Source organism: Myotis brandtii, unplaced genomic scaffold (genome assembly GCF_000412655.1).
Source record: "Myotis brandtii unplaced genomic scaffold, ASM41265v1 scaffold446, whole genome shotgun sequence".
Taxonomy (NCBI): domain Eukaryota; kingdom Metazoa; phylum Chordata; class Mammalia; order Chiroptera; family Vespertilionidae; genus Myotis; species Myotis brandtii.
Window position 1 is genome coordinate 222,846 of NW_005367057.1, and position 14,629 is coordinate 237,474.

The 14,629-nt window shown below is 45.2% G+C and overlaps 1 protein-coding gene across 1 annotated transcript in view; it reads right to left on the reverse strand.

Moving 5' to 3' along the window:
* Window positions 1-12,589, reverse strand: part of LPAR3 (lysophosphatidic acid receptor 3) — a 67,009-nt gene extending 54,420 nt beyond the window's left edge. The window contains exon 1 of the mRNA XM_005874583.2: window positions 11,806-12,589. Coding sequence (XP_005874645.1) covers window positions 11,806-12,547 — 742 coding nt within the window. The 5' untranslated portion in view covers window positions 12,548-12,589. The remainder of the gene's footprint in view (window positions 1-11,805) is intronic.
* Between the last annotated feature and the right edge of the window lie 2,040 nt (window positions 12,590-14,629).

Here is a 14,629-nt window from a genome sequence, read left to right on the forward strand (position 1 = left end):
CACTTCAGCCACCTACAACCCACAGAGCCCTGGGCCAATCCCAGCAGTCCCCATCATGATCTCTCTCTCTCCCACCTTTCTAAAAATCTGCTCTGTATCTAAGCAACTCCCACCTTCCTCTCAACCCACCAATACCCGCAAGATCCTACAGGCACTCTCCACTGCCAGATAAGGCAATTTAGCTGTGGGCTGAAGACTGGCCACCAACCTATTGAATTTGGCCTGCATAACGTTTTAAGAAAAATTGAATCTATCCAGTTAGTCACATGTGCCACCCTTTTTAGGAAGATGCTTCAGCTGGTGGCATGAAAGAAAGGAATGTGTTAAGGTAATTAACACATCCAACACCTCACGTAGTTAATTCTGTTTATTTTGTTGTTTTGCATCATGCCCACCGCAGGCCCAATTCACAAACACAAGATCTCTCTGCAGGTGTTTGACAATAAAGTCCACACAATCTTAGGATTCAAGGCCTTCTATTCTCTGACTCCAGAATGCCTCTCAAACTACATTGCATCATGCAAACCCCTTATTCCAGAAACCAGTCTGCCCTGTCCCCGCTTTGCATTCCTGGCCTTAGGTCTCCCTAGCTATGTGCATGCCTGTCTCCCACCCTGCCCCTCCTATCTGCATGCACTCTCCTCTGCACTTGTCATACTAAGATCTGGCTCAATCCTACCTCTTCAAGGAGGCCTCAAAAAATCCACAGCACTTTTTGCCTGGACTCCCCTCACTTTGTGATAGGCAGTGAGACAGACATGAGCAGAGCAAGGACGATGGGCCAGGGTCGCTAGGATGGAAAGCCCCAGGTGTCTAGCAATGGACAATTGAAGGGTGGGACCCTGACCCCAGGGTGACCTTTCCTCCCCTAGCATCTGGCTGATCTTGACGTTTGGACCCCCTGACCTTTTCCTCCCCAGAGATAACATCTGGGCCTCAGTTGTATTTCAGTTCCAGGCCCAGAAAAGCAGCAAAATCAGACCAGCGACCCCATCCATGGTTGACCTCAGGACCAGCTGCCTTGAATAATGACCCCCTGCCTTGGCCAACCAATCAATCTGGGGAGACCACAACCCTGAAAGGACACACCTGGAAAATTGCTGAATATGCTATTGAGCTCTTCCCCTGGGACCTCCCCTAAAATCTCCGCCCTTAATACCCTTGGGATGGAGAACCCAGTAGCCCTCCCCATGGGGAGCATACCTGTGTCTTCCCCTTCCTCTTCCCCTTCTCCTTCCCCTTCCCCTTCCTCTTCCCCTTTCCCTTCCCCTTCCCCTTCCCTTTCCCCTTCCCCTTCCCTCTCTCTCCCTGCCCCGGGCATTAACATTGGCTTCCTCACTCCCAAGCTCCAAGGGCCCTCCCTTTACCTCTATAAGTTGTTTCCTAAGCCCATTTATTCTAGGAATTACTTTTTCTACCTCTTCGACTTACCAAATAAATGCTCTCTTGTTTGGGTCTTGGCTCTGACTTCTTTTCCAGCGGGAAGTCAAGTACCAAGATTGCTGAACCCATTGCCAGTCTGACTCCATGGGTCTAACACCTGGTGCCATCCCCGATGCCTAAAACTTGACGCTTGTGTATATTTCTTTGTTATTTTTTCTTTTTGGTAAGTTGCCTATTTCCTCAGATAAGCCTATAAAAAGGATCCCTTATAAGTTGTAGATACGAAAGGCCACATGGAGCAGATCTGCCTCTGAGTAATCTGTCTCGCACATGAGCCAACCACTGACTCATAGACCTCGGTCGTCTCCGGAGAACCGTAAAACATCAGAGCGAGCACAGATGCAGAGCCTTCGAGGCAGAGGCCGCATCTTCAGTTTGTATACTGCCTAAAACCTGGTAGGTACTCCATAAATGTTTATGATGAATAAGTACAAAAAGCAGAAATCTCTTCTTGTTCCAAAAACATCAAGGCTAAAACAGTCCCACTGGTGGGCAGTAAAGTCTGACTCGATGGAAACAAACAACCCCTGTTGTGTACCACTGTCACGCAGGCGTCCGAGGCCAGGTGCATTGCACCAGGCTAGAAGGGACAGCCACTAGAAGGAGCAGGAACTAGGAAGACCAGAGCTCTGGCCACACACTAGCAATGACTTACAAGGTGACCTTGGGCAAATCTCTCAACAGCTATTGATTCTTCAAGGTAACGGGATCCTTCCCCCTCACACTCTGCAATCCTAATAACCATCTGGTGGGGAGGGAAAGCGGGTGGCTGGACCAGAGGGACAACTCTCAGAGCAGGGGGAAGGGCTGCTCATCTGTGGTGTCCCCAACCAACACTATGGGTTCGCCTGCCCTTTCTCCCGGCTTCTCTGTAGATCCCTGGGTCTGTGACAGGCTGGGATTCCAGTAAACACCCTTCCTTCCCTACTCCCACCCAACCTGTGTGCTTTAGCTACACACTAGATGCACAGTCCCCAGAGGATATTTTCTAAGTACAAACAATATTAGCACGGATTTGATAAAATTCTACCAAGGGGTCAGTACACACCAGGCTATTCCAGGTGTTAGCCTGGAGGTGTGACAGGTAATAATCCCATTCTCCTTTTGGCAGAAATGGAGGCCCTAGGAGAAGGCATTCCCGAGTTCTGGAACCCTAAGCCTCCCAGGAGCCTGGGTGTTGGCAGCAGCGCTGGATGTCGCTGGATAAAGGAACTTCTCTGCTAAGTGACAAGCCAGAGAAAGACAAACACTTTATGCTATCTCTTATATGTGGAGTTCAAAGCAAAGAAAGAAGCCAATTTCAAAGAAATGGAATGAAGACCCCTGTAGGAGCTTGAGGATACTGACAGGTTGAGAGGAAGGTGGGAGTTGCTAAATGCAGAGTAGAGTGGTGGTGGTCAGGGTTGTGGGGAGGGGAAATGGGAGATGAAGGTCAAGGGGCACAACATTTCAGTTATATATTCTGAGTATCTAATGTAGGACATGATAAGCATTGTTAATAATACGGTACTGTTTACCTGCAAGTTGCTGAGAGTACATAGTAAGTATTCTCACCCCAAAAGCAACAACAAAATAAACAGAATTAACTATAATTGGTGATGGATGTTTAATTGCCTTAATCTTGGTAGTCATTCCACAATGTACATGTATATCAAATCATCATGCTGTACACTTTAAATATATACAATTATACCTATCAATTATTTCGGGGGGGGGGGGCGGGGGAGAGATTGAATTTGAGAAGTGTTTCTTTACCCTGCACCCAGGCAATATGGTATTCAATCATTGTTTGTCCCAGCTGAAGAGGAGCGTTTCAAGTTTCTAAAAAGAAGAAAAGCTAGAAAGAACGTTCTGGAGGAGGACGTGTGATTGGAGTGGACCGAGAGGAGCAGGACTGAAGGGGTGTGTGGAGGAAATGGAAGGAAGAAAGCAGAGCAGTGATTACGCTGGAAACAAGGATGGCGATTTGGAAAAATGACTTCTGCACTGGGAGTGACTCACAGGGAGGCATCTGCAACCACGAAGCAGGAAAAAGAAGAACCAACAGCCAGGCATGAGATAAAGGGCCACAGGCAGCAGATGAGAGGCTGGGACAGAACTACACCCGTGGGGGTGGGAGTTGTCAACAAGTGGAGACAATCTGAAAAGGTGGGATGCGGTGGCGGGCAACAGTGGGTTTTGTTTTTTTTTTAATTTGAAGCTGTCTTCCCTCTAACATCAGACACTGAGGTTTCTTAATCACCACCCTCCCCCTCAGAATGGAGGGGTCTGTCAAGCAGAATCGCAGGGAGCAGCAATTGGGAGGAGGTTATGTTTGCACTCTCTCATTCACAGTTTGCCCTGGAATAAATGCCTCTCTCCCTCAAGGCCCTCGTCCCCGCTGCTATGTCCTGAAGCACACAAAGGTGCTCCTTGATTCGCTGTTTCAAGACAAAAGTATGAACACCCTGGACTCAGTGTACTCAGGATTGGTGCCTGGGCGGCTTGCCTGTGAAAAGAATGAGGCATTCTGACATGACTGCACAGCAACAAGACAGCTCCTGTGTGCCAACAAGCTGATCGCCTCACTCAGCACTTCTTAAGGCAAAGCTTTCACTTTTTTTTTTTTTTTTAACAGATATCTGATTGCTAAGGCATGCAAGGCAGCAAACACTGAGAGCAGGCTTCTGTGATACGGAAGCCACTGTAAGTCCACAGAGGCTGAAAGCAAATGTTCAGAATTCCCAGGGGCTCTGGTTAGCGTCTTTGGACTCCTGGTTTCTGCATGTGTGTGCATGTGTGTGTGCATGTGTGGGTGCCCCCCCCGCTTTTTTAAATGGAGCAAGGACAGTTCATTGATGAAGTTCAGAAACAGAAACTTAAGTATAAAAGGTCTGGGTTCTGGACCCCATTCTGTTCTGACAAAGGTTAAATTTCCAATCCTAGTAGGGATGGTAATAGTAACTAACGAGGCACCCTGCTAGGAGGCATCAGTAAGATGAGGACAGTGTCTTATGAGGACTGTCGCGTCCATCTACACACAGGTGTTGGTGCTGTGTTATGAGATTTTTATTAAGCTAACACTTGATAGTCAGGGTCTCGCTTATAATTTTTCATTCATAAATGTTGCAAAAGTGGAATCTTTAACAGAATTTCACTGGGGGTAGGCGTGGTGGTGACCACATGTTGGCCCTGGTCCCCTGGAACCAAGTTGGTGCCATTCGCCAGCTGTCTGGTAGCCTCTGCAAAGCACACCCAGTTAGCTTTCTCCAGGCTACTTGTCCACTTTACAAAACCTGCCACCATGATGGCGCCACCAGGAGGTCTCTAGTCCCCATCCCTACAGTGCCTGTGACATTACCTGGGGGAAAGGACATGCTGCTTGAATCCTGGGCAAGGCTCTTCAGGGTCAAACGAAGGCCTAAGAGTAGCTTCCTTTCCTTAGCACTTACTGCTTATTATGTGAGTGGCTTAGTACTTACTGTGTGCCAAGCACCCCACTAGGTACTTTGTGTGTACCCTCAAAACCTGGCCATGCCAGAGGTACTGCTGTCATCCCCATCTAACGGAGGGGGAAGCGGGCAGGCACATTGTTCAGCGTCACACAACCTGGAAGTGGCAAGGCCAGAATTTAAATCTGGTTCCCACCCTACTCCAGGGCCCCTCCTCTCGCCATTTACTTCAATGAACATACGGTTTGAAGACTGGAGCTGTCCGTCCTGGGATATAATGTCATGACTGTTACTACCATGCTGCAACATCTCTGAAACCAATCAAGAGTGAGCTAAACCTTGACCAATCAAGTGACTCTACAGAAATAACCTTAACTAAGAATCAAGGGACATGCAGGCTGTACACCTCATTACCTGGCTCAATGCTGCTCTAGCCCCGTCACTTACAAGAGGCTGCTACCTAACCTTGAAGAGTGGGGTCCTGGGGCCAATCTGCTGGGACTCTAATCTCTGCTTTCTTCTAATCTCGGGCAAGACACTGAACCCTCTGGGCCTCAGTTTCCTCATCTGGTAATAATAACAGAACCTCCCTCCTTGGGCTGTCATGAAGATGAAGTGAAATCAAACATGTAAAATGCTCAGAGCCACATAGAGCCCACAATGAGTATTACCGATAATTATTTGTACCAGTCAGAGTCTACGGGCAAGATGCTTTAGACCCGAGTTTCCCCATCTATAAAAAAATCAGCAGAGTTGCTATGAGAATTAAGTGAGATAAAATCCTGAAAGCATGTCACATGCAGACCTCCTTGCGGTAGGCATTCAGAAATGTTCATTTGTTTTCCTCTTCCCCGTGTAGCACTCTCACGTGGTCTTCTGAGACCTGTCTCCCATGTTATAAAGTGAGACGCCCCCTCACTCCCCAGCCCAGTGACCTCACAGGCAGGTCATGTCAGAGCCAGAGCCAACGGCCCGGCTGCATGTGAGGAAACCTGGGTCCTACTTATAGTTCCAGCTTTTGAAAAGCCACATACCTCCCCTAAACCTCGACTTCCTTATTTATTCAACCTATTATAATCTCAGCAAGTGTGTTACAGACAGCGTGCTGCATGTTAGAGATGCAAAGATAAGGTACAGTCCCTGACTTCAAAGAACACACATTCTAGTTAAAAATAAAGGCAGGTAAACAATGAAGTGCATTGATTACGGTATAGACAACACACAGGTGGCCCGAAGTCCGAAGGAGGGAGCCATCAGATTTACCGAGGCAGGGCAAGGAAGATTCAGAGAAGACAGGCACTGGAGCTGAGTCTTACAGATGAATGGGAGTTTCCCAGGCAGAACCAGAGGAGAGGTATTCCAGCAAGTGCAAAGGCTTAGGGATGCAAAACGAGGAACTGTAAATAATTAATTACGGCTGAGTACAGGGTGCATCTAGGGGAGTGGCAGCAAGACAGGATAACATCATCCCCACTTCCCTTGCAGGATTTCTGTGAGACTTGATGAGAACAATGCCTTAAAACACTGAAAGGGACACCATGTTACAGAAATGTCATGTATGATTGTTAGGAGTGCTCTAGCAAGGCTCCTTATGGTACTAATTTCACCCATTTCCCAGCATGAGAACTCCGAATATTATTTCTTCTGTTACCACCACCTTACCTCCTTCCTCTCTCCCCTGAGAGAAGGCAAACAGGAGTGAGTATTGATCTAAGTGGAGAGGTGGGAGGGAGGAATGAGAAGTGTCTAGCTCTGTCTTTCAATTACCACAGATCTTTTGAAAGCCCCTTACCTGTAATGTTTCTCATATTATAAAAGAGTTCAGTTCTTTATTGGCCAAAAAGGAAACCTTGACCCTAAATCCTTGACTTTTTAGACGTTCTTGACCATAACCCATAGTAAGAAATACATTTTATACCAAATCCATCACACACACACACACACACACACACACACACACACACACCCCTTGTAAAACAGTGTCAGTTACAATCTCCAAACTGATTTCATTACTTGACAGTGGTTCACAACCTACAGTTTGAAAAACACCACCCTAAGAGACAGGAAGGTTCATGGAAGATTTCAAAAGTGTAATTCACGAATCCCTTCAACTTTTCTTTTGCATTTCAAGTCATTGCAAAATAGAAGCAAGTCCAGCCCATTTTCTGGGAAACAAACCACCCGTTTGCTCAGTTCACTTGGTGCTGTGCTGACGGTACAGGAGAGCTTTCCCCGGGGGGTTCCTTGTGTGTTTGGTTGCTACAGATGATTAGCATGTTGACAAGCAGAATTCCAAAACACAGGACTCTCTCTTGGGCAGGGCCTTGGTGCCCTGTGGAAAGTAACATCCTATGTCCCCAATGCCTTTGCGATGAGAACATTCAATAAACAACTTCTTTCATGTAAAGGGCCCATCACACTTCATAACCCAGAAGTGAGCAAGCATTCTGCCCCAGGGCTGCTGAAATGGGAACACGATGACTAGATGCCTTTCCAATCATGCACAGATTTAAAATTCACAGCACCATCCTCACGCTTGCACCTCCCTCAATGAGGAAAGAATCTGCTCCCTATCCAGCTCTGCATGCCTTTGTGTCCAACCAGAATCCTAAAGCTGGAGAGAAACACACAAGTCTTCTGGTCTACCTCTCTCCTTCCAAAGGGATGGCCAACTAAACTTTCCCAGCTCACAGCTGAACTATTTCCCCTTGTACCACAACATGCATCTGTGCTCCTAAGGGCTTTCCTTGTGGTACTGCAAAAGCTTTACATGTTGCTACCATCACACTTTTGATCATACTGTTTCGCCTACTTAGAATGTTTTCCCTTCCTGCCCATACAAACCCCATTTATTTTTCCAGATCACATCCCAAGTGCTCTAAGAAGTCTCCCCCAAATTCTACAGACCTTTCCCCTTCTCTGAAATGAGATTCAGCTCACTGAATTCATGCAACCTTTTGCCTCTTAGATGCTGTTTAACAAAGTTAATAGGCATTGATTGACTTTCTAATACTTAAAAGGTGTGTTTATAAGAAAATTTAATCTTAAATTAACCTTTCTTACAGCATACATAGCAAGGAGTAAATAGAAAGGTTTAGTATTTTACTATGAAGCTATTTAAATCGGGTAATCATTATAGAAAGAAGCATTAAGTTATTAATTTCCATATACTCAGCACCAGTGACAACCGTAATGGTAGATGCCAGCACTGTTGATTTTTCTGATATACTATCACATGGGAGACACTTGTCTCAGGCAACTGAATTTTTTCATGTATCAGACAGAGCAACTGAGCGACTTCCCCCCTGAGCGGACGCTATGGTAGATGCTCTCATGGAAGAAGACTCTGTGCTTGATACACAGTCAATCCACAGAACTCTGCATCAGCTTTGGTGACCTTTGGTTATAATAGGATCGTTGAATTTTATAACATTGAAAGACCTTAAAGATTATCTGTTCCACCTCAGATGAGAAAATTTAACCAAAAAAGGTGAGCTAATGTGCTTCAGATCACCTTTGTAGAAAATGAGAGAGTTGGGGTTCAAACCCCAAACAAATCTTCTGTTACCCAAAGAAATCAGCTCAAAACCTCAGACCACCTAGCACTTCAGTTTCACTTCCCTGGTCCCCAGACTTCCTGTCTTCCAGCAGATCCCTCAGTCTCACCACTAAGGAACTTCCCCAAGTCAGCACCAAACTGTCTTCCTCTCATCAACCAATTCCCTGATGTTGTGCCATCTCAATGTCACGACTTCTCTTATCCCGCTGGGCAATTTCACTGTTTATTCCAGTGTTTCCTTTATCCAATACCGCACCTACCAAAACCACACAGCTGCTTTATTTTTAAACTCTTCCTTATGGTCCAGACAAAGTTACCTACGAAACCAAAGCTCGTGACCATGACCACATCACAGAGTCCTACTCTCTCCACCTAGGCTTATAGAAGCTTCTTCTATCTCATGCTGCATGTGAATATCATATACTGAAAAAGTTAAGTTTTCTCCTTAATCGGGCAGGTAATTGCTCAAGACACATAGCCAAGCAAACGATTATGTTTGTAAGTGAAGCAGGGAAAGCAGCAGAGTCCATTCACACTACCAGTAAATAACAAACTTTACTCTTTACCAAAAATATCCTCTCTCTCTCAAGAGCGGAACCATTGATGAACCGACCCCTTCTTTTCTTATTCTTATCTATGTTCTTGTGAAGGCACTCAAAGAAGGAGGAGGTGGTCAAAGGAGAAGACAGGACAAAGATGCGTAAAAAGTCCAAACAACCAAAAGTAGTTGCAGAGTGTGTGTTAAACATGTGGACTCCAAAGGCCACCTGGCCAGTCTTGGTTCCACTAGTAACAGCCAAATGGCCCTGGGCATACTGCTTGAACTCTCTGCTTAGTTTCCTCATCTGGAAAATGGGGTAATAGTAGTACCTACCTCATGAGGTTGCCATGAGCATTCAGTTCATACATGTAAAATACTTAGGACAATGTTTGACACGTATGAAACACTACATAAATATTAGTTAACTAAGCCCTAGCCGGTTTGGCTCAGTGGATAGAGTGTTGGCCCATGGACTGAAGGGTCCCAGGTTAGAATCCAGTCAAAGGCACATACCTTGATTGCAGGTTCCCCGGCCTGGTCAGGGTGCATGCTGGAGGCAACCAACTGATGTCTCTCTCTCACATCAATGTTTCTCTCTGTCTCTCCCTCTCCTTTCCACTCTCTCTGAAAATCAATGGAAAAATATCCTTGGGTGAGGATTAACAAAAATAATAATAAATATACCAATAAATAAATACTAGTTAACAAAAATAAATCCTGAGTTGGAAATTATTTTAACAATCACACTGTGTGTCTGCTGATCTGTAAATCTTACTAGCAGTTTTAGGACATAGAGATATGATGATGGTTTCCACACCACACTGCAGACACCCTATTTCCTCTAATGTGGATGGTTTCCTGAGAACTCATTTTTTAATTCCTTTATATTGGGACTTGACCGTACTCCTGGGTCTCTCACTAACAGTCCCCGTTGCTGCAGCCATGGTGAGGAAAGGCCTCCAAACTTCAAATACAAGGCCTGGGAAACCACAAAGGTGTCTTCCCACATCCCAAATTCTACCTGTAACCCAGGACTGGAATTGGGGGACAACAGCCATCTGCCATAGAAAAAACAAAATGAAGGGAACATTCTTTGCACTGAATGTGACTTCATGGTTCAGGGCTCTGAGGTCAAAGCAAACTTCTCAGAAGTTGTCCTAAATCCTCCCCTGCATTTCCTTCTTCATTTTGCTCTGATCGGGCTCGTGGCTACACTAAATTCAGTCTTTTCACGGTCATTATAATACGACCGCTTTGCTAAACCCCGCAAGCTCATCGGACTCCATGTCTCAGGAGGACTCCACTGCTGATCCTGCCTATCCTCCAGGGCTTCCCGCTCTTGGCTTCTGGGCCACCAGATTCTCCCGGGATTTCTGGCTACTCCTCTGGGGCTCCTTCGCTGGCTGTCCCCTGCCTCCCCTCCTTTTCACATTGGAGTGTCCTGAGGCTCATTCCTGGGCCCTCTTCTCATCTCCATCCAGTCTTGTGGTTTAAAATAGCGTTTCTTTCTTCAGTGACTCTCAAATATAGATCTCTAGCCCATGCCTAATCCTGAACTCCCGATTCATACATCCCACTGCCTACTCAGTGACTCCACTGAGATGTCTAACAGATCCTTAACTTAGTTTGTCCAAAACCAAACTCCTGACTTTGCCCCCAATCTCCCCCTCTTCTGTCTTCCCCACCTCAGTAAATAACACTCCCCGCCTTCCCCTCCTCTTCTCACTTCCTTCATCCTTTACCAGTCAGCAAATCCTATCACTCTACCTTTAGAAACATCCAGAATCTGACCAGACCTCAAAACCTCCAATCTGCCCTCTGGTCCCCAGCACTATCATCCCTCCTGAGTACTGAAAGCACCCTCGTAAGACATTCTCTCGCTTTTGCCCTGGCCCCACTGTAGCATTTTCTCAAAACAGCAGCCAGAGAGAGGCCATTAAAACCTAAGTAGGATCATGACATAGTCCTAAATAATCTGAGTTGCCCCATTCTACCCTCAGGCCTCTGAGCTAATCTCCTCCTACTCTCCCCAGTTCACGCCACTCCAGCCACGCTGGCCTCCTTCTGTTCAGGCCCCTGTGCTTACTGCATCTTCTGCTTGGAACGCCCTTCCCCATCCATGAGCTTGGCTCCCTCAACACCTTCACGTCCCTGCTCAAAAGTCATCCTCTAGATCAGTGGTTCTCAACCTTCCTAATGCCGAGACCCTTTAATACAGTTCCTCATGTTGTGGTGACCCTCCCAACCATAAAATTATTTTCGTTGCTACTTCATAACTGTAATTTTGCTACTGTTATGAATCGTAATGTAAATATCTGATATGCAGGATGTATTTTCATTGTTACAAATTGAACATAATTAAAGCATAGTGATTAATCACAAAAACAATATGTAATTTTATATGTGTTTTCCGATGGTCTTAGGCGGCCCCTGTGAAAGGGTCGTTTGACCCCCAAAGGGGTCGCGACCCACAGGTTGAGAACCGCTGCTCTAGATGAAGCTGGTCCTCACAGTGCTTTTTGAAATTGCAAACTACACCTGCTTAGCACTCCTCGTTTCCTCCCCTGCTTTAATTTTCCCAATAAGATTCATCAACCTCTTATTTTATAAATGTTATTTTAAAATTTTTGTGAAATTATTTTATTTCTCCCTATTAGAATACTCATTTTTGTCTTCCCCTACTAGTGTATAAGCTGGAGGCAGGTGGAGATTTATATCTGTTCTTGTTCACTGCTGCATTCCTACTACCGAGTAAGTGCCTTATATACAGTAGATACTCAGTAAATATGTGCTGAATGAATGGGAAGAATGATTCCCCGGGCTCCTCTTACCTAAGACAGTCATCACTGTCTTCATTAGCTTCATGGGGGTCCTCCGGCGGCTGATGGAGCCACTGGTATGTGGGGACAAGACGTTGGTTTTCCTCTTGACGTACATGTAGATTCGCAGGTACACCACGACCATGATGAAAAAGGCCACGAGGTTGGACACAGTCCAGAAAATGAGGTAACTCCTGCTGTAAATGGGGGCCAGGGAAGAGCAGGTAGAGATGTCACAGAGGCAATTCCAGCCCAGTGTGGGGACCGCCCCCATAAAGATGGCAATGGCCCAGACAAACAAAATGAGCAACGTCACCCTCTTTTTGGTCAGGTTGCTGTGGACCCGCATCCTCATGATTGACATGTGCCTCTCCACGGCAATCACCAGCAAATTGGTCAAGGAGGCAGTCAAGCTAGTGTCCAGAAGCCCCTGGCGGAGAAGCCAGCGGTTGACGGTCAAAGTTCTTGACACGGGGCCAGTGTGGAACATCAGGAATACATAGGCAATTCCAGCAAAGAAATCTGCAGCAGCTAGGTTAGCCAACAGGTAGTAGAAGGGGAAATGAAACTTTCTGTTTTTAATCACCGCTGCGATGACCAGAGAATTAGAAAAGAAAATAAACAGGCAGAAAAATGTTCCAACACATAGAAGTATCACAAGCTTCGTTCCTGTCCAGTCATCGGAGGTGTCAGTGTCGGTGTTGCTTCTGTTATAAAAAAAGTCCATCTGCTTATCATAGTGACACTCATTCATTGTGGAGAAGAACTGAACATCCTAGAAAGAAATTTAAAGAAGAAACAAATATCACTCTTTGCAAAATCAATCAATAAACCACCCCTTGCCCCTTGTCTGGCCAGCTCCTCTCAATCCTTCCAATCTCAGTAAATGTCCCTTGCTCCAGACCCTAACCCTGACCTCCTATCACAGCGTTTATCTCACATGGGTAATTGTTGTCTGTTTCCCAGGTGAGGTGCAAGCTCAGTGAAGGAGTGGAAATGTCACCATTATAACCCCAGAACTTATATTCCCTGGCTGCCTCAAGACAGGTCTCTGCTGAATGCTGGCTGAATAAATCAATGAATAAATGATCATGGAGGCAGCAGTAAGTCAAATATTCTGAGCCCTGCAATATCCACTCTGTCCTGGCAATGATTGCAGTACAGCATATTAATGCTTTCTCCCGGCAGTTTCCAGCTCATTTCTTATTTATGGGTTCTGTTCATTAATCAAAGGCAGGTTGGCAATGGCAGGCACATTCTTGCCAAGATAACGGGTGTTGAGTTACTTTTCACATGACCAAGTGGCTTCCCCAAGAGTTCAATTTTCCACCACTCTGATTCCACTCCTGATCTTGCTTTTGCCATCTCTTGGTTTCAAGTACAATGACAACACTCACTTGACAAGCATGTGGTACAGGCTGGAGACTGGTCTCAATACTCCTTCCTTACCTTGTTGTTTACTTCTTTCTTATTCTCCTAGTCCAAATTGTACCAATGCGAATTTGTTTACTGGATTTTCCAACTCAATCGCTTTGAGTCAGTTTCCTTCCCTGGGCTCTCTCCAACACAGTAGGTGGTGGGAGGGCAGGCCTTCATGGGCAAGACTGAGATCTGGAGTTTGGACAGAAGTCCAAGGATGTGAGAACATAACTGCCAAGCAAGGGCAAATCCTCAGGACATGCGTCTGAAAGTAGACCCCAAACTGGGGTATCAGGCAGACAGGGAAGATACTAATCTCAGCTCCAAGATCTCTTGGACCCCAAAAGTGAGGGCTTTTGGCCAAGAAGGGTCTGGGCACAGGCTCTAAGATTGATTGCCCATCCTCCTATCCATGGTGGGAAGACCAGATGTTCTGCCTCACAAGGGTCTGGGTATAGCCATGTAAGTTTCTATCAAAGAAGACCAGGGTTGAAGGTCAGGAAATCTAGCGTCTGGAGAGAATAACCATGGGCTCCCTCACAAGGAATGGGGCTGCAATGTATTTGCGGGCGATCCAGTAGGCTCAGGCCCTGAGCAGTTCACTGCTGGGAATGAAATGGCTCTAACAGGAAAAGCTTAATGGAAATCCCCAGCTTTTAAGGATCTTATAAATTCTGTAATCCAATACCACATACAGAATCAGGACAAGCATATCAGATATCAGTTTACAATACTACAAAACAGAAATGTATCTTAGGCAGTCTTCTTTTTATTTACATTTTAATGACATATGATACCTTTAAATGAATTGGACACATGCCTCTCTGCCATAGCAAATGGAAGGTAAGAATATGACTTTATATGCTTAAAATAAATAAACTGAGAGTGGTCTCAAGAGACAAATAGTTCTGCCTTTCCATTACAAGGAAGGGGACTCAATTTTAACAATGACAAAACAAAAATTACTCTCTTTCGCAGGATTCACGGTATTTAATTGGCAATATCAGATAACTCCATACAACAGGCCAATATATCTACATTTTATTGTGATAATTTTCTAAAATTAAAAGTATAGATATATTTGATCATTTTAATAGCTTCCTAATATTCAGTTTATGAATACACCACACTTTATTTAACTGATCCCTAAATGCTGGACACTTAGGTTGTTTCTAATATGTTGCTTTCATAAGCAAGGTTACATTCTTGTGCATTAATCTTTACATACTTGGCCAATTATTTCCTTAAGATTAATCCATAGATTTCAAGTTGAAGTAATTTATATAAATTTATTTAAAGGTTTCTGATACATATTGTGAAACTGTCCTTGAGACAGATTGTGTTTCTAATTCTACTAGCAGCATATAAGAGTTGAGTAGACGATACTAATCTATAAAATTAAATATCCAAGGAGAAA